Source organism: Sorex fumeus, unplaced genomic scaffold (assembly GCF_029834395.1).
Source record: "Sorex fumeus unplaced genomic scaffold, SorFum_2.1 ptg000034l, whole genome shotgun sequence".
NCBI lineage: Eukaryota > Metazoa > Chordata > Mammalia > Eulipotyphla > Soricidae > Sorex > Sorex fumeus.
Genome location: NW_026606091.1, coordinates 34,167,005 through 34,186,311, shown reverse-complemented (window position 1 = coordinate 34,186,311; position 19,307 = coordinate 34,167,005). Strand labels below are relative to the sequence as shown.

Below are 19,307 nucleotides of genomic sequence, written 5' to 3'. Positions count from 1 at the left end.
GGAGAGGCCCGGGCGCCCCCCGGGTATGAGCCTGCGCGTGCCGCCTGGGCCAGGGGCTCAGCTGGGCACAGAGTTCTGGGCACAGAGATGCTGAGAGCTGCATCCACAGGGCAGCCTGTGGGGGCCAGGGGGGGTAGAGAGTTGGGGTGACTGGAAAAAACTGTGGAGGCCCCCAAGGAACCCTGAGCCCAGCATCTCCAAGGGGAGAACCAGGGAGGCCCAGAACGCTGATGGGACCCCGTAGGTGGGGCGGGCTCGGGCAGGACATGCCCTGGCCTAGGAAGGGGCTCCAGGAGGGACCCTCCCTTTGCAATGGGGTCCCAGAGCACCCTCAGGGCAGGCCCCTGAGCTGGACCCAGCAGGCTTGACTTAGGTGCACCTGCAGAGAATAAGCAAACCCCCAGACTTAGGGAAACTGGGGTGTAAGGGAAGGGTAAGGACCCACGGGGCCCCTGGAGCTAGCTGAGGGCACACGCTGTTCATTCAGCTGGGCCCGACCCGCTGCGGCACCCTTGGGCTCTGAGGGGACACTTGGGCTGAAGGGAACCATCAGCCCCAATGGTGACTCTGAGGTCATCGTCTGAAATGGGTTCCTGTTGGATGGAGAGGGAAGGGCAGAGTGATGGCCTCCAGGTGTCCAGAGGGAGACTGGGGGTGTCTGGAGGAGGCCCGGGGAGGCCACAGTAGGACACAGAATTCAGCCCAGTACGAGGCTACTCACAGCCCTGGACCTTGGGTGGTTCCCTAAATTGCCCTGAGGCGCCGTTTCCTAATCTGGATGCAGGCTCAAGGAGTGGCTCGGGGTAATGCCAGGTGCCCACACCTCCCCTGGCCCTCCTCCCTCTCTTCCTCCCTTTCTTTCCCTTCTGCCCCCCCTTTCTCCCTCCCTCCGTCCCTCTGAATCAGAGAGCTGTTCCAGCCTTGCGTGCAGCGTGACTCCAAGCAGGCAGTACCCAGGGGAGTGGAGCTGCAGACACCACTTCTGCCTTTCCTGCCGATCTCAGCCAGGCCCCAGGACCCCCCCCCCACCCCACCCCATGCAACGCCGCCCTGGGCTCCCTCCAAGCCAGGACCCCTAACCTCTAGCTCCCGGCCTCCAGGCTCTCTGCTCTTGCGCAACATAAAACACAACCCCCAAGCCCCAGTTCCCAGCATCTCAGCCTCCCATGAGCTCCCAGAGGCTTGGCTCTGGGCAGCTAGAGCAGGAAGCCCAGAGGCTCCTCCTGGACCCATCTCAGATCCCTTCCCCCCCCCCCCCCCCCCCCCCGGGCCCCTGCCCCTGTCCCTGGTCAGGCCACACAGCAGCTGTTCTTCCATTCTCTCGGCCCTCTGGAATATTCCAGCCCTCTTCCTTCACTCAGATCTCACCTGCCATGTCCTTTTGGGGGACACTCTCTGGACATCTCAGCATAGCTGAAAGGGTTTGCGCTGGACCTTCCAGGTATCCTGCTCTTGGTCACCCCTCCCCTCCCAACCCCTAGGAAGAGAAGAAAAACCTCGAGGCTTCGGAATCAGCCTTTTTTGCATGCTGTCATAAAGGGACTCCATCCAACCGTCCCTTCTTTGGAGGGGCTGCCTGCCGGTCAGCCTGCGTGCTCCTCATTTCCTGCCCAGCAGCCCACGCCCCAGAGCCTTAGATGTGGTCAGTAGTCAAAAGAGCATTTTGGCCACAAACTCGGGTCCCTTCCATCGCGCTGCCCCACCCCTGCAGAGTCCTGTTTTAGCACTGCTCAGCTTTCCCGCCTTAAACTCTGGCACCCGCACGTGCCACAGTCTAGGACTCCAGTCTGCACTTGGAGTGGCCCCCTGGGACAGCGGCGTAACTCTAACCTCTGTGGGAATGGCCCAGAGTCCCTGCCATGCGGGGAGGGACACCGGGGGAGCAGGACAGTGACAGATTGCTGCGGTGAGTGGCCTCATCACCGAGGCCCTGAGTTACCCCTTCAGTTCATGTTTCAGGCCCTGTGCTAGGAGCTTCAGGACACGCGGCAATCCTCAGCTCAAGAAGTCTGAGCTGCACATGCTGGGGGAAAAGGCAGCTCAGCTAGAGAAGGGACCACCAAGTAAAGGGTGCTAGGAGGGCCCGCTCGGGCTGGGAGATGCGTGCTGAAAGTAGATTATGGACCAAACATGATGGCCACTTAATACCTCGACTGCAAACCACAACACCCAAAAGGAGAGAGAGGAAAAGGGAATGCCCTGCCACAGACAGAGGCAGGGTGGGATGGGAGGAGGGGGAATGAGGTGAGGATGGGGGGAGGGATACTGGGATCATTGGTGATGGAGAATGGGCACTGGTGGAGGGATGGGTACTCGATCATTGTGTGACTGAAATGCAAATAAATTTTATAAAAAAAACCTATATGGGTCACCAAAAGATATTTGAGGGGGAGGGCACAAACTAATCACATAGAGTTTTTGGACAATGGTGGAGGAATATTGGCAATTTTTTAGTGGGTAAGATGTGGTAAAAATAGATGCCTACATCCCATGAACAATGACATGCTTGTAAACTAAATTTGCATTATAAAATAAAATAAAAAACAAACAAAACAAAACAAAACAAAACAAGAAGTCTGAGCTGAGCACAGTTAAGCCCTCTCTACAGACAGAGAGACTGAGACTGCAGAGGAACATCGGTTAACCGCTCGGGCCACAGAGTCCAGGTAAAGCCTCACGCCAAAGTGGTGCCGTCCTCCTGCCATGGTCCCCACACTTACCCACCACACGCCTTGCCCGTCACCCACTGCCCTGCACCTCCCCAGGAAGCTGGGGTGCAGGCACAGACCCTGCAGGGCTGGGACAGGACCTGGGGCCCCTGCCTGTCTCCCCGGCTCCCTCAGACAGGAACCCCACACACGAAGCAGCAATTCCACCAAGGTGGAAAGGGATTTCTCTCCATAAGGCAAGGCGAGCCTGTCCTACGGACTGTGAGGCAGCTTGGGCCCAGGCTGTGAGTTTACAGACTAGTCAGCAGCCCCGAGGCTTGAAATACGGGAGAGCGCAGATGTCTTGGAAGGCCCTAGAGGGGCTGTGGCCTGGCAGGGCCTGTGCTTTAGACAAGTCCCTCTGATTTCAGTGGGGTCAGCGAGAAGATGGAGACTAGGGGGTCCTCTTAGCAAGGAGCTGGCATAACCCACCACAGAGAGCGATGACTCACATTTGGCCCCCTGGACACCGGGGGTGGCAGGACCATCTGAGAATCGACGCGTTGGAATAAGGTGAGAGAGTGTTCCTGGGGGATAAACATTTCTCAGCCTCTGTGCAACAAAGTAGCAGCAACAAGAGAGATGATAGAAGCGGAAGGCAGGAAGAAATGCTGCCCTGGACAGCAGAACACCTCCAAGAACTGAGGAGAAACCCCCCACCTCTGGTGCAGCCCCACAGCCCATGGGAAAGTGGCCCTTTCTGAGCCCCTGTCCAGCTCCCTTTGTCTGCCCAGAGCACCAGCATGGGATCATCTACAAGCCTGAGAGATGCACCCCACCCTCAACCTCTGGAAAAAAGGAAGATCTGCAGCCTGTGTTTGCCACCAGCCCACACTCACAAACATCTTCAGTTGGACCCGTGTCTTTAGAAAGGGAAGCGGAGGGTTTGCCTTGCACATGGCCAACCCGGCTTTGATCCCTGGCATCATCCTTGGTCCCCTCAGCCAGGAGTGACCCCTGAGCACAGAGCCAGGAATGAGCCCTGAGCGTTGTCAAGTGTGGCCAACAAGAAAACAGAAAAAGGGAAAGGAGGGCAAGACCCTTCAGTGGAGCCATTTCCTCTGGACAGTTACATGTGGAGTAAAATTAGCAAATGTGTCACATGGAAAAAACTCCACAGCGAGACATCATTCTTTCTCCTTCCCCCTCTTTCGCTTTCTGTGGAAGAGTGAGTAATCTGGCGTTTTGACGGGAACAGGGGAGAGAGCAACCGTGATACTTGCTTGGCATCCAGTACTCAGGGTTGTCCAGCTCAGGTGTGTGCCTTGAGGCGGGACAGGGAGATGGCCGTGAAGGACACATGTGGCAATAAGAGGGACAGGGCTGCCAAGCTCAGCCACACTGACTTCAGAGATCCTAGATTGTGGATCCAGGAGACAGGAGGGTCTTGAAAGTCCCCGTACCTCTGGAGTGGCCCAAGTAGCCCCCAGCCCCATGGAGCCCACCAGCACCACGTCCTCTAGCCATTGCACAGAACTGCCGGCCAGATTGGCCAAGAATTGCCAGATGGGGTCCCCAGTCTCCTATGCTCTACTTGGAAGGTAACTACCCCCCCCCAAAATAATAACAAAAAAGAAATTCTAGATTGTTTAAGCTGGCAGTGCTTGTGGAGTTCCCCGGGTGCACATCCCATACTAAGAGTCAGATTCACCCTAGGCAGGCCAACATCAGTGCCAAGACTCTGTGGCTCCATGCTGGAACATACACCTTGTTTCAAAGGCCCTGGGTTAGATCCCCAGCCCCATGAGAAACTCAGGAGAGGGCTGAGGCACTGGACACTAAGCCCTGTTGGCCTCTGTGCACTGGGGCCCTGTTGGGGCTAGGGATGCCTGGCAGAAAGCAGGCTCCTGCTGTGTAAACACGCCCAACAACCACTGCCCAAGGATGTGTCAAGACACAGGCAAGAGTACCCCAGTCTTGTGGAGAGACTGCCCCTCATCCCAGCCCCTCTGAAGGGGGTGCATGGCTTGATACCAGGCTGCAAGGAGGGATGTTGTGAAGCCAGACAACACACAGTGGGGAGGGGGGCTGCTAAAAGTCCCCTTAGCCACACTACAGGCTGTTATCATCACTTCCTAGGGCTCCCAGAACCTATAACCACAGCGGGTAACTTATACCAAGACCCATCCCTTGCTCTCCTCTAGGTTAGGAACCCAACACAGGCCTCTGGGGGAGATGTCAATGGACTGTGCTCCTTCCTGCGAGCTTTAAAGGCAAATTTATTTCTTGCTATTTTTTTCTTTTTTGGGTCACACCCAGGGCAATGATCAGGGGTTCCTCCTGGCTCTGCACTCAGGAGTTACTCCTGGTGGGACTCGGTGGACAATATGGGACGCTGGGGATTGAACCTGGGTCGGCCGTGTGCAAGGCAAACACCCTCCCCACTTCTCTATTGCTCCAGCCCAGCTTTTTTCCTCTCTAGGTTCTAGAAGTGTCCTATATTCCCTGGGCCACAGTCTCTTCCGACATTGTCAACCCTAGCAAACTGGCTGGTCAGCTTTTCCTCACACCCCATCACTTTGACCTCCTCAACAACCAGACACCCCCCTCTCCCAATACTTGATTGCATGGGGTCCAGAGGACGATGCACTCTCCTCCCCTGAGCTCTGAACTGCAGCATGCAGTGGCCACACCCAGGCCACCTGCCACACTGGTCCCCTCTGCCACATAACCCAACACAGGCACTAAGTTCTAGGGATTGCATTGTGAGCCCCCTTTGGAGGGCCGGCAACCTGCCCACCAACCAGAAGGCATGGGCAGTGAGAAGGGGGCTAAGTGGAATGGCACAGTCAGAGCTGGCTTCCGGGTGCTGGCCGCTCAGGGATGTGCATGTCAATCACCTGGGGAATGGTTTAAATATGGGTTCTGATTGGCTGGTTCTATGGGCGGGGCAGGAGAGCCTGCATTGGCAGGAAGCTCCCACGTGAGGCTGTCGCACACTGGAGGATGCAGACTAGGTGGGGATGCGCTGGCAGGTGCAGAGAAGGAGGCCGGGACACATACCTGGGTGCTGAAAACAGACCAAGGGGGTGGCACTGAGACTGCGGGGGGCCGGAAGGGAAGAAGCAGCTGGCTAACCTCATTTTGCACAGAGTTCCGTGGGCCATGTGGGCGGAGGCGCGGGAACTGAGGTTAGTTTGTTACCAACATCTGGACCCTCTGTTCTGCGAGGTGGCAGGGTTTATGCTTCCCAGGAAGCACAGCCCAGCTTTGCTGTGCCTGCAGCGAGGCGGCTCCCAGCCCCGACGTGTATCACAGCCAGGCCCTGCTGTCTCCCACCGCCCATCTGAGAGGATGCCTCTGGGGGGTCTCAGACGCACCACCGAGAGGGCACCCACACATTTGCTGGGTTGAGGGCTTAGGCGACTGACTGGCTTTTTGCTCAGCGGTCCAGTCTCGAGCTGTCAATGATTCATTCATGAATGTATTCAAATGTTCACTGTGTGCGCTGGGTGCGTAGCAGTTGCAGAGGAAACGTGGATAAATAAGGCAGGGTTCTTGCCCTCCAGGACTGCCAGAGATGGGGGAGTAGGGGAGGAGGGAGGGCATGCTTCTATCCCCTAGGGCTGACGCCACCTAACCCCTCCTCACAGGGGGAGCGACTGTCCCCATCGACAGATAAGAAAGATAAAAGAGGGCTGCCAGACCCCTGTCATCCATCAGACAGGAAGTTGCAGAGCAGAGGACTTGAGACCCCAAGCCCAGGATCCTCAAACTCACTGCACAGGTGTAACAGGTCCTGAAGTTCCCCCAGGGTTCAGAACCAGCATGGCCGGGGTCCCCTGTGTCACCAGGCACTTTCCCTTTGGGGACCCAGGATCGCTGCCTCTGAAAGGATGCCCTGGGCCTGTGTCAGCTCTGACGCATCTTAGAATCACAGCGGGCTCTTTGGAAACCACCGGAGAACAGGAGATGACACATCCTGGAAGTGGTGGAGCACTGGGCATCAGGGTTCCTTGTGGAGTCCCAAGTGCGTTCTCTGGTGCATCCAGCCACTAGTGAGTGTAGCCGTTTGTTCCCTGAAGCCTGATGCACAGATGTAAGAAAACAGGGAGGCTGGCGGAGGGTCCCTGGTGCACTGGTGAAGTGTAATTTGGAGCACCTTGCCTTCTTTCTCTTCCTTCCTTCCTTCCTTCCTTCCTTCCTTCCTTCCTTCTTTCCTTTTCTTTTTTTCTTTCCTTTTTTTCTTTTCTCTTCCTTTCTTTTTTTCTCTTTCTTTTTTCTCTCTGTCTTTCTTTTTTTCTCTTTCTTTCTTTCCTTCCTTCTTTCTTTCTTTCTTTCTTTCTTTCTTTCTTTCTTTCTTTCTTTCTTTCTTTCTTTCTTTCTTTCACTTTTTGGGTCATACCAGCAATGCTCAGGGGTTACTCCTGGCTCTGCACTTAGGAATTTCTCCTGGCGGTGCTCAGGAGACCATATGGGGTGCCGGGGATTGAAGCCTAGTCAAGTCATGTACAAGGCTTCACCTACTTTCACATTCTCCCTCCAGGTCACAGAAATAGCAGCTGTGTGTGGGGGTGGGGAGGGGAGGAGTACAGACAGATTTCTCACATGCTGTTGGGAAGGGTCAGTGAACACAGCTTTTCCAGGGAGGGCAACAAAAGCCTGAAAAGAAAAACCGGGCCCTCACATCATCTGAACATTAGCTTTAGGAGTCTGTTCTAGGAAATAGTCTCGGAAGAGGTCACAGACAAGAATAGGGTCCCCACAGTGTCCTAAGAGCCAGCAACTGGAAACAGCCTGCAGGCTAAAGGGGCCGGGTTTTAATTATGGGACACCCACACAATGAGATACTATTTTAATTACAAAGGATGTTAGGGAAGAATAGTGAATGTTCTAGAGGAAATGTTTAGGTAATTGTTGAGGGGTTGGGGAAGCAAAGACATGAAACACAATACACAGAATGATCAAGTCACTTAAAAATAGACAGTTGGGGGGCTGGAGCAATAGTACAGCGGGTAGGGCATTTGCTCAGCACGCGGCTGACCCGGGTTCGATCCCCAGCATCCCATATGGTCCCCCGAGCACTGCCAGGAGTAATTCCTGAGTGTAGAGCCAGGAATAACCCCTGTGCATCGCCAGATGTGACCCAAAAAGCAATAAAAATAAAAAAGTTAAAAAAAATTGAGAGCTGGGACCCCCAGGGATGGCTTCCTGGCAAAAGGACCTGTCATGTAGGCATGAGGCTGTGAGTTCAATCCTCAGTGCTGCACACATGTGCTAAGCATGGTCCTGGTGGCTGTGCTGTTGGGGAGTTCTGCCACCACCCTCAAAGTGCAGGCAGATATGTGTAAGCCCAAGTCAGAAGTGTGCAACTCGCGGTGAGAACTACAACTTAGAGGTGTGTGAGCACCCTGGCCAGTATTCCTCAGAGCCTGTGTGAGCACCACAGCTACAGCATGGAACCCCCAAGAGCATGTGTGTAAACACCCAGGTGGGGGCCAGACAAGCGCACTTTCAAGACATCCCTCCCCACACACACACTGAAGTCTGAGGGTGCACGGGGCCTTAACAGTGAGCCCACTCTCTGCGGGCTCCTCTATGGAGAGGACCCATGGTCACGGGCAGTTTGTGGAATCTGTGAATGAGAGAGCGCAGGTATGAAGGCAAACTGTGGCTATTGAGGGACATTGCCTGGACATCTCAAACTGGCCTTGTTCAAAGGGCCAATCTGTGTACACTCAAAGGCAAAAACAAAAGAAAGTGGGGGGGGGAAGAGTTTGTGAATGTTATCTGGAGTTCATATTGAGAACTAATATGTGATCTTTTAAATCTTCTTTTGTGGGGGCAAGAGAGATAGTACAGCAGCTAGTGCACTTGCCTTGCATGCAGTTGACCCGGGTTGGATCCCCAGTACCATATATGGTTCCCTGAGCATCACAGGGAGTGATCCCTGAGCACTGACAGGGTGTGTCCCCCCTCAAGCCAAAATCAAAACAAAACCCAAATGTACAGAAAAAGTCTTTCTTTTGTGCCTGCACCACCCTACCCCTGGGTTTTTTTGTTGCACGGGCCACACCCAGTGCTATGCTGGGAGGTGGAGGATCAAGGTACCAGGGATGGAACTCAGGTCATCCACCTGTAAGGCAAGTGCACCATACTATCTATCTGGCCCCTAAAGGGGATTTTTAATTGGACCCTTTCGAGTCTTTCCATGATAACTGTGACCACTGGAAATGAGTGCGAGAAGGCAGCTCTCTGCAGACCAGACTCAGGGACAGAATCCCTACATCAGAAGATAGAATCCTGGTAAGACTAAGAGAGAGGAGATACAAGGACCCTCATTTTCCTGCCCTGTTCAGTCCTTTAAGTCACTCATGGTGTGCAACAAGTGTGAACCTGGTTGGATTGGGTTTGACTGCACTCGATTGGTTGGACTCGGTTGGGCTGGGTTGAGTTGGGTTACACTAAATTGGAAAAGTCTGAGTTAGGTTAAGTTGAATAGACCTGAGCGGATGCGAGTCTCCATGGGAATAAGGAGCCACCATACCATTAGGGGACCTAGGACTCCCGTTTTGCTCATTCAATCTTGCCTCAGGAAGAAGACTTTGAAGTTTGGTTCTCATCCTAGCTTTTTCCTCTCATCTGGGGTTGATGAGAGTCAGGGGATCAGTTGACATCCCTGGAAATTTCCAATACCCCTGATCAATCTCAGCTCCCAGGGGCTCTGTGTCAACAGCCATTGCCAAGACTCAATGATGTGCTGCTTCAACTTTGAAGCCTCAGTTTTGCATCTGCTCTCTTCTGAGACTGCTGTCTTCCATGGAACCTTACTGTCAGACTGCCTCCATTTTTATAACTCACCCACCCACCACCACTATGCCATGTGTAGTGTGCAAGGTAATAAATCAGCCTTTTCCTGAGAACACTGGGGTCTTTGGGGAGTGGAGGAGGTAGGCAGCTTCCTTCCACCACTTTCCTGTACTTCTGAAAGTCCTGGCAGCCACACCCACATCCCACAACCGCCCCCCTATCCCTCATTTATTGGCTCAGGTTTACAGATTCATGATTAAATCTCAGACGAGAGCAACTAGCTGCAAAAATTTATGGCTACACTGTTCTCCCAGCTGAAAGGTCTGGGGCACCCTCGGGAGAGGGGAGGGCCGAGTCCCCCACCCTGCAGAAGTCCTGGCGGCTGCACTCATACTCCATAATTTCCACCATGCCAATGGCCTGACTCCACTGGACTCACAACTGAGCTCTGTAGATAGAAAACTGCCAAAAGTTTCAGGTACACCAGTCTCCAGACAGAGAACTATGGGGTCTTCTCAGAGTACAGGTGGGAAGTACCCTCAATCCCCCCTCTTACTTCCAGAAGTCTCGGCAGCTACATCCACACCCTACAACCACTGCCATGCAAGTTCATTGCCTAGTTAAATATTGCTGAGCTTCTGGAGTGCTCGGTTGCACAACACCTCCAAACTCTATAACGCTAACATCCCAGTGGGATCTCACCAAATTTGATAGGTAAGTAACATAGAAGTCAACTACACTCAGCAAACAAAAGCATTAATACAGAAAGCTCAACCTTCTGTTACCAAGCATCATCAGCTTGGTAAACCCTCAGACAAGGACTCCATGTCCCCAGGCTGAGATATATAACAATGCCCACAAATTTTCTTTTACTGAAGTATTTTTTTTGATAATTACATTAGCCATTTAGTTGTAACAAGCAATATGAAAGAAATTATTTTGTGCCTGCTAAGGGGTCAGGCTTGGGGGTGGTTGGGATAATGGTGACAATGGTGGAGGAAGGTCACGGTGATGCTAATTGAATGACTGTAACAAAGGCATCATGAACAACTTTGTAAACCATGGTGTTTATAAAAGGGGGTGGGGGAATCACCCTTTTCTAAAGAATGTAAGGATTAACAGGTTGGTGCCAGTGCTGCAATGTGTTTTAATTAAATCACATCCAAGTGTGAGGCACCGGTGGTACACAGCACACACTGGCGTAGTGTTAATTAAGGAAGTGGATGACTCCTCTTAGCAGATTTCTAAAAATATTACACAACACGGGCTGGAGCGATAGCACAGCGGTAGGGTGTTTGCCTTGTGCGCAGCCGGCCTGGCCAAGCTGGGTTCGATTCCTCCGCCCCTCTCAGAGAGCCAGGCAAGCTACCGAGAGTATCTCACCCGCACGGCAAAGCCTGGGAAGCTACCCGTGATGTATTCAATATGCCAAACACAGTAACAACAAGTCTCACGGCGGAGACGTTACTGGGCCCGCTCGAGCAAATCGATGAACACCGGGAGGACCATGGTCGTGATTACACAACACAACGATTATCAAGACCAGGTGGAATGTTTTTCACCCACACATGCACAAGAAACTAATCAGCACTATAGAGATGGGGGGGAGGGTGGGAATTAAGCTATGGTTAAAAGCAAAAATAGCTTCCATTTTAATTAATTTTGGGGAGCATCCTAGGTTCCACTTTGGAAAAGAGCTGACTTCAGATTACACCCTAATCTCATGGTCCAGTTTAAATAGTTGAAGCTGCAGACATTCAAAGAAAGCTGCAAAATAAGCTCAACTCTTCAGCCAGCAGAGAAAAGACAAACGTACGACTTTAGATGTAGTGATGGCTATCAGGCATCAGAAGAATAAGGCAAAGATGGAGAACACGGGTTATATACAATTAGATGGAGTTGGGGATGGGGGGAATAAGAACAAAGTAACGTTTGTGCAAATTCCAACCTAACTAGTTATTAAAGGAAGGAACACTAAAAGCCCCACAATGTGCCCTGATTACTTGGTGGGGCTGACTCCAGAGTTAGCAGAGCTATGGGAGTATCGGGGAGACACATCACAGACACAGGAAGTCACTGGAGCCTCTCTATGCCCCTGCATCCTGCCATCAAGTCACGGAAAGCATTTGGGGAGCTCTCCCCACCAGACCCTGTCCTGAGCTGGATCCTATCCTGGTTTCTGTGACTTGGAGTTGGACAACGTGAGTCGCTGTTCCATTCCCTCCTGAGTGGGAGGGGAGGCAGGTGAGTCATGGCAGTTAAGCTTAAGTCTGAGGAGTGTTGGGATAGAGGGATGAAGGAGATAAGAGTCCAGAGGAGAGACACCCAACACACTCTTGGGAACCTGGATACCCTCAAAAAGACACCATCCCATGCCCTTATGGGATGCTGGGGGATGGGGGGAGTCCAGGTGGCCCAAGGGAAAGACCTATCTTATTTTGAAACCTGCCTGTGGTCAGGCTCAGACTCCTGTCAAGAGTGTCCTGTGAGTGTGGGGGCCATAAAGTACCTATGGAGGCAAGAATCACGACTCCAACCAGGGTGCAATGAGAACCCAGCACAGCCCTTAAGCTAGATTGCCCACATGAGTCAGTGCCTCCATTTAAGTCACCACAACTATCCAACTAGCTATGTACTTGGACGGGTGGGTCTCTTGGAGAGATGCAGTGAAAGGAAAGAGTCCAACAACCAAGACAAAGGCCCTTTGTTGGGGATGTTCCAAGCAGCAGTGCTCAACCCAGTGACCAAATAGCCAAAGTCCATGCAGCCAACTCAGGGTCAAAGAGGCCTGACCCAGACTCTTAAGGAGAAGAGAGAGAGAGAGAAATAAACATTTTGGCAGAGATGAGAAAATGGTGGTGAGTGCACAGGAAGGTAGATGAAGGGTGGTGAGGGGCTTAGGGAGGAGAAGGCTCAGCTGAAGAAATCTGGGAAGGCATCCTGGAGGCCAGGCCACTGGAGCCGGTAGGTAGGACTCAGCCTGAAAGAGACAGGAAGACAAGTAGCAAAAGCCCAGATGTGCTTGGAGAGCTGGGATGGGTTCCATAGTGTGCCAGTTGGGTTCAGAATTCATTCTGCTGTAAAGCAGGCAAGTCAGATGTGACACACCCCAACTTTTTTTTAAAAATAGGATTTCTTTTCTTTTTTAAAAAATTTTTATTAGTGAAACACCATGAGGTACAGTTGTAGACTTAGAAATTTTTGTGCTTGGGTTTCAGTTATACAATGATCAAGTACCCATCCCTCCACCAGTGCTCATTCTCCACCACCACTAATCCCAGTATCCCTCCCACCCCCACCACCCTATCCCACCCTACCTCTGTGGCAGGGCATTCCCTTTTGTTTTCTCTCTCTCCTTTTGGACACACCCCAACTTTAAACAAAGTCAAAACACAGTGAGACAGAAATGACAGTCCTGCATGCCTTTAAGCTCATCACCACCTCTTACGTGCATAAAAGGCAAGCGCTCACAATAGACCAGGGCATAAAGAAAGCGGAAGGCAAGTTTTTGTGTGGAACTCGTACCTACTTCCTTCTTTCTTAGGACAACTTCAAACTGTCCATGAGCAAGAGTTAGACAATGACATGAAAAACCTGAGCACACTCAGCTTAGTGCTCAGAATTCTCCCAAGATCTATAAGCAGCCAACAAGCACGTGGAAAGATGCTTCATGTCATCAGTTGTTAGGGAAACGCAAATCAAGCCACAGAGAGACAGCACTTCCTACCCATCAAACTGACGGTTCATATTTGTAAACAATGGTGATTTTAGTTCTTCCTTGGTGCCCTCTTTTTCTTTTTGGGTCACTCCCAGAAATGCACAGGGGTTGTTCCTGACTTTGCACTCAGAAATTACTCCTGGCAGTGCTTGGGGAACCATATGGGATGCTGGAGATTGAACCTGGGTCAACCTGGCACAAAGCAAACGCCCTACCCGCTGTGCTATTGTTCAGCCCCTTCTTTTTCTTAAATGATTGCAGTGAATACTGTTTTTCTGATACTAGCTGATTTTGTTTTCAAAGTTACTTTTTTATCAGATTGAAGGTGATGAGTTTTTTCCAAAAATGCTAAGTTTGCACCCAAAGTGGATATTGATTTTATTGAAGGTTCTTTTGGCACATTGTCACGTGAACATGTAATTGTTCTATTAGCGATGAGGTATGTGGACAGATACTTCAGGTTGCTGTGATAAAACTCACTGTCTTGACTTCTAAAGACATGGGTTTGAGGTAAGATCAAAAGCAACAGAATGTAATTTTCTTTTCAAAAAAAACCCCACTAACTTTTTAAATTAAAAAAAGATAATGGCTGTTAAAAATAGAAAATAACAGTTGTGGACAAGGATGCAGAAAAATCAGGATGTTTCTGCGCTGCTAGTAGGAATATAAAAGGGGCAGTTACTGAGAAAAAATATTTAGGGTGTTCCTCAAAAACCTAAGCATGGAATTACCATATGACCCAGCATTTCCATGTCAGGGTAGACACCCAAACTAAGTGGAAATGAGAACTCAGTCTAGCCCTTGTCCACCAACATGCACAGTAGCACTATTCATAATCATCAAAATGTGGAAACAACCCCAATGTTTCTCAGTCACAGAACATAGAGAAACAATCTGTGGTATATCCATGCAACAGGATATTATTCAGTTATGAAAAGAAATGATGTGCGGGGGCAGGCTTCCCCACAGAGGGGCGATGTCTGCTCTGCAAAAGAAGCCAGGCACTAGCGGTCTTACATTACAATGTGATTCCCTTAAGATGAAGTGTCCGGCCAAGGTCCAAGCACAGAGACAGCTGCTAAGTGGAGGGCAGGATGATGGGATGTGGAAGAGAGGACCAGAGAGCAACTGTTTAAGGCGAAGAAGTCTTTCCTCCGAGCAGTGAAGGTGTTTGGGAGCTAAGCACGTCATCAAGGCACAATTTTATCAACATCCAAATGCCTACAACCCTGCACATAAAAAGAGCTTATATTGTGGTACACAAGTTGCATGTTAATAAAAAGAAAAGCTAATGTCTGATAAATGAGATGTCTGATGTCAGATAAATGAGAAAAGATGATCAGCTAATGGGAAAATATAAACGAGTGCAGAGGGACTGTAATACACACCCATTACAGAGCTGGAGCTCAGCCCTGTGACAAGACCAAGTGCTAGTGAGGATGCGAGGGAAAAGGGGCTTTTCCCCCTGGCTGGTGGCTGGGGAGCAGGGCACAGTCATAAAAACAGCTCAGGGGGAGGACTTGCCTCCTGCAACCCCACACATTTAAATAAAAAAAACCAGAGAAAGTAGCTATGAAAAATAGAAAATAACAGGTGTGGACAAGGATGCAGAAAAGTCGGAATGCTCGTATGCTGCTGGTGGGAGAATAAATGGGCACTCAGGATATTGGGTCGAAGTACATACATGCAAGACACAGAATGTTCAATAGAAATGAATCAGATATTGTCAAAGACAGAGAAATAACAAATTGGGTATTTAAACTTTAGAATATTACACAGCAACAAAGATAAATTAACTATAGCCATATGCAACAGCAAAAACAAATCTCTGAAGCAACATTTATTTAAAGTCAGACACCAAAGAATAGAACCAGCATGCATAAAATTCAAAATCAAGTCCAATACAACTATAGAATTTAGGGAAACAGGAGAGGTATGTATTTTTACTTTTTTGTTTGTTTGTTTGGGCCATACCCAAAGGGAGGTGCTCTGGTTTTACTCCTGGCTCTGCACCCAGGGTTCATTCCTGGGGGTGCTCAGGGGACCATATAGAGTAAAGGGGATTGAACTTGGATATGGAAAAGGATGCAAAATGCTGTACTATCACTCTGGTCCCTGGGCTGGAGTGATAGCACAGCGGGTAGGGTGTCTGCCTTGCATGCAGCCAACATGGCCGACCCAAGTTTGATTCCTCCGCCCCTCTCGGAGAGCCCAGCAAGCTACCGAGAGTATCCGATATGCCAGACACAGTAACAACAAAGTCTCCAATGGAGACGTTACTGGGCCCGCTCGAGCAAATCGACGATCAACGGGAGGGCCTTTACCTTTACCTTTACCTTTATGTACAAAAATAAATATATATTTGGGCTGGAGCGATAGCACAGCGGGTAGGGCGTTCGCCTTACACGCGGCCAACATGGCCGACCCGAGTTCGATTCCTCCGCCCCTCTCGGAGAGCCCAGCAAGCTACCGAGAGTATCCGATATGCCAAACACAGTAACAACAAAGTCTCCAATGGAGACGTTACTGGGCCCGCTCGAGCAAATCGACGATCAACGGGAGGGCCTTTACCTTTACCTTTACCTTTATGTACAAAAATAAATATATATTTGGGCTGGAGCGATAGCACAGCGGGTAGGGCGTTCGCCTTACACGCGGCCAACATGGCCGACCCGAGTTCGATTCCTCCGCCCCTCTCGGAGAGCCCGGCAAGCTACCGAGAGTATTCGATATGCCAGACACAGTAACAACAAAGTCTCCAATGGAGATGTTACTGGGCCCACTCGAGCAAATCGACGATCAACGGGAGGGCCTTTACCTTTTACCTTTTATCACTCTGGCCCCATATTTTTACTGTTTGGCCAGCTGGAGGCCACATCCAGTGATACTCAAGGGCCACTCTTGGCAGTGCTCAGTGGACAGTATGAGGTTACGGGGGAGGAACCAGGGTCAACCACATGCAAGCCAAGTCCCTTAACACCTGTGTTGTCTCTGCAGCCCCTGAGTTGCTGCCCCTGGTTCAATTCCCAGCATCATTTAGAATCCAAACATAAACATCACAAGGCACAACCCTGAGAACCTCTGAGCACAACTGGGTGTGGCCCAGAGGCCCCCAGCACTGCCCCAGGGAACCCCTACCCCTACTCTAGCACAGCAAGACCCAGGCAGCATCAAAGCACAGGCCCTCATATTGATCTGGTTAGCCAACACTCACCAGGAAGGCTCCCCAGGCCCCCTCAGCTTCACTAATCAAGGTGAGGAGGCCAGGAATGTGGTTCTAATTGGAGCACATGCTTCAAATTTGGAGACCTTGGGATTGATCCCCAGAGAGAGCTGGGCAAAAGAAATCCCCAACAATGATTACCCCTAGAGTTCCCAAGGAGTACCAGGGAGCTCAGTGGGAAGGCGCTTCCTGGGGTACAGTGACTGAGTTCAATGTATCTGCGCTTTATTATCAGGAACAAATTACTGGTGACACCACTCTCTCCCTACACACACACACACACACACACACACACACACACACACACACACACCTCAGACTCCTTAGTACCTAAAGCGGAGGGTAGTTAGTTCAACTGACTTAGCTAGATCATCCCCGACCCATTAAGGGCTTCCAGATCAATGCAGGAGGGGGAACATGAGTCCCAGTGACAAAGATAGGACAGAAAGACTCAGGAGCTGAGAAGCCTTGAGAATTGACCTCAGTTTCCCCACCAGAAGTAGAGAGATCCTAAAAGCCCAAGTGCCAACTTCCTGGAGTAATGTTGGTGAGAATTGAATAAAGGGGGTAGAAACATGCCCATTTCTCTGATGGCTCACACGAAGCAGCTTGCCTGAGCATTATTAAGGCACGTTCAAATCTGGGTTAACAGGGAGGATAATTCACATGTCTGGGAAGATTCTCAGGAATCACGGATCCGCCAACAGCGCCCAATGGCCCTTCTGGCTCCTTCTAGGGCCTCCCATTTTTACATTAAGGATGAGAAGTGGTATTCCTGATAGATAAGCAGTGCCTGGGACCACAGGAGGAGAGAGAAGCAGCCGCACTCCTTTCCCTGATCCCTCTTCCTTGGGGAGAGAAGGGGAGGGTTGCAGCGCTGATCCCCAAAGACAGGACTCAAAGCTGCCCTCTGCCGCCAGTTGGCAGTTCCCTGTATCACAGCCAAACTGCAATGTTCCAACGTGGATCATAGAGCTGAGAAGCCAAAACTATGCTCCAGCTGCCCTTTGATCTGCGAGAAATGCCAGGCTGGGCACCCGAGCAGGAAAAACTGTCGTCAAGCTGTTCCCAAGGAGACAATGGTGTGGGCTGTCCCAGGCTTCCTCTGGGGCTCAGAGGGTTAAAGCAAAGCACCCACCCAATCCCCATTTCCTTTCTGTGGTGGTGGGGGCACCGGTGGCCTTCCCTTCTCCCCTGCCAATTATTCTACTGCAGCTGTGCACTGTTCTCCTAAACCCCACAGGGCTGGGATGCCTGCTGGGGGTCATCCTGAAGATCTGCCCTGGGGGAGAGGGCAGAGCTCGGGGCTAGCCCCGTCCGAGTCTTGTCTTCCTCTGCGATCCCTTCTGTGACAGCGCCAGCACTGTTTCCCACGCAGCAACTGGCCTGGTTGCGGCTGGAATTCCCATCACTTCTTTAGTGCCCAGTGTGTGCCACGGTGTGGAAAGCACATTATCTCCTATCTCTCTTTCAATCTTCATAGCAGAGAAGAAATCTGAATAATTGACTATCTCTCCGCCCCCACCCTCCTTTTTGTGGGATGAGAAAACTGAATCGGATAAAGGTGGAATTCCTGAACTAAGGTCCCCTAACCCAAGAGCCACGGAAGCCTCGTTGATCGGCACCGCTAACCAAGATCGATTTTAACGCCCAGCCCCACTAATTCATCTTTCAAAGTCTGAGACCTAGCGGGGAGAAGGAGGCCCAGAGAACCGAAGGGACAGACCCTGGTGCGCCCAGCCCAGGACGCCTCCATCATGCCAGCGCGCGGCCCGTGGTGGATGGAGGCGCCTCCCCTGTTCTGAACTACGTCAAAAAACGAGGCAGCTCCCTTCCCGTTATTTCTTAGAAGCAAAGGTACCAGGTGTCTCCGCACCTGTGCGCGGGACGGCACCGGCCTTGTTCCCTACCAGGGGCGGGTCAGCACGCGCAACCGGAGCGCGGTGGCCACCGGAGAGCGGGCGCTATCCTTGCGCCCCAAAATTCCTCTCCGCCCGGAGTTGGAGAATTCGCACCCAGCCCCGATACTTTGGGGGCCCAGACGGAGCTCCGATCTCCTCTGGAGCCCCGCGCACGGCGGGGAATAAGCGGCGGGCAGGAGCGCGGGGGCGCACGGAGCGGCCGCGACTCCCTTTTATGTCCAGGAATGAGGCGCGCACCGCCACCGCGCCCGCGGCGCGCACCCACCAACTTCTGCGGAGCGCAGAGAGGCAGCCGGGTCCTTACCTGTCCCGGCGCGGCTCCGGGCGGCAGCGGGGAAAAGCGCGGACACCGAGAGCACCAGCGCCAGTGGCCAGCACGGTCCCATGTTCCTGCAAGAAGGGGCCAGAGGGGAGAGAAGATGAGCCGAGGGCGCAGAGCGCAGGGCGCGGGGCGCGGGGCGCGGGACTCGGGGGCGCAGGGTGGCGGGGCCCGACCTGGGCGCCATGGCGCGGGGATGCAGAGCCCTGCGCGCTCCGAGCCGCCGAGGGCGCCGAGGGCTTGGACGTTGCCCTCGGCTGCGGCTCGCTGCTCCGGCGGGAACAAAGGCGGCGCTGGGCAGCGCAGCGCGGGTAGACTCCGGCTCCTTCCCGGCCTGCGCCCTGACTCACCCGCGCTCTGAAACTCGACTCCGCCGCGCCCTGCGCTCCCCCGCGCGCCGCACCCCCCACTCGAAGCAGGGGCGGCGCACTCCCGGCCTGGGGATCCCCGCCGCGCCCCCGGCCTCCCCACGCCCCTTTCCCTTCAATGGGCGCCGCTTCCCACCCCGGCGGCCTTATGTAACCTTTGCGAAGAATCGCGCACCCGCCTGGGAATGAACGGGATGCTCTGTCTGCGCGCCGGTCCCCTGGGCCAATGGAATTCTCTCTAGGGACCGAGGAATCGCTGTGCCTTCCCCCAGATGACCAAGAAACTGAAGCATAGAGAG

General features: G+C 52.3%; 1 protein-coding gene across 1 annotated transcript in view; it reads right to left on the bottom strand.

Moving 5' to 3' along the window:
• The window catches only part of COL15A1 (collagen type XV alpha 1 chain), a 97,083-nt gene extending 78,375 nt beyond the window's left edge, over positions 1 to 18,708 (bottom strand). The window contains exon 1 of the mRNA XM_056117135.1: positions 18,626 to 18,708. Coding sequence (XP_055973110.1) covers positions 18,626 to 18,707 — 82 coding nt within the window. The 5' untranslated portion in view covers position 18,708. The remainder of the gene's footprint in view (positions 1 to 18,625) is intronic.
• Between the last annotated feature and the right edge of the window lie 599 nt (positions 18,709 to 19,307).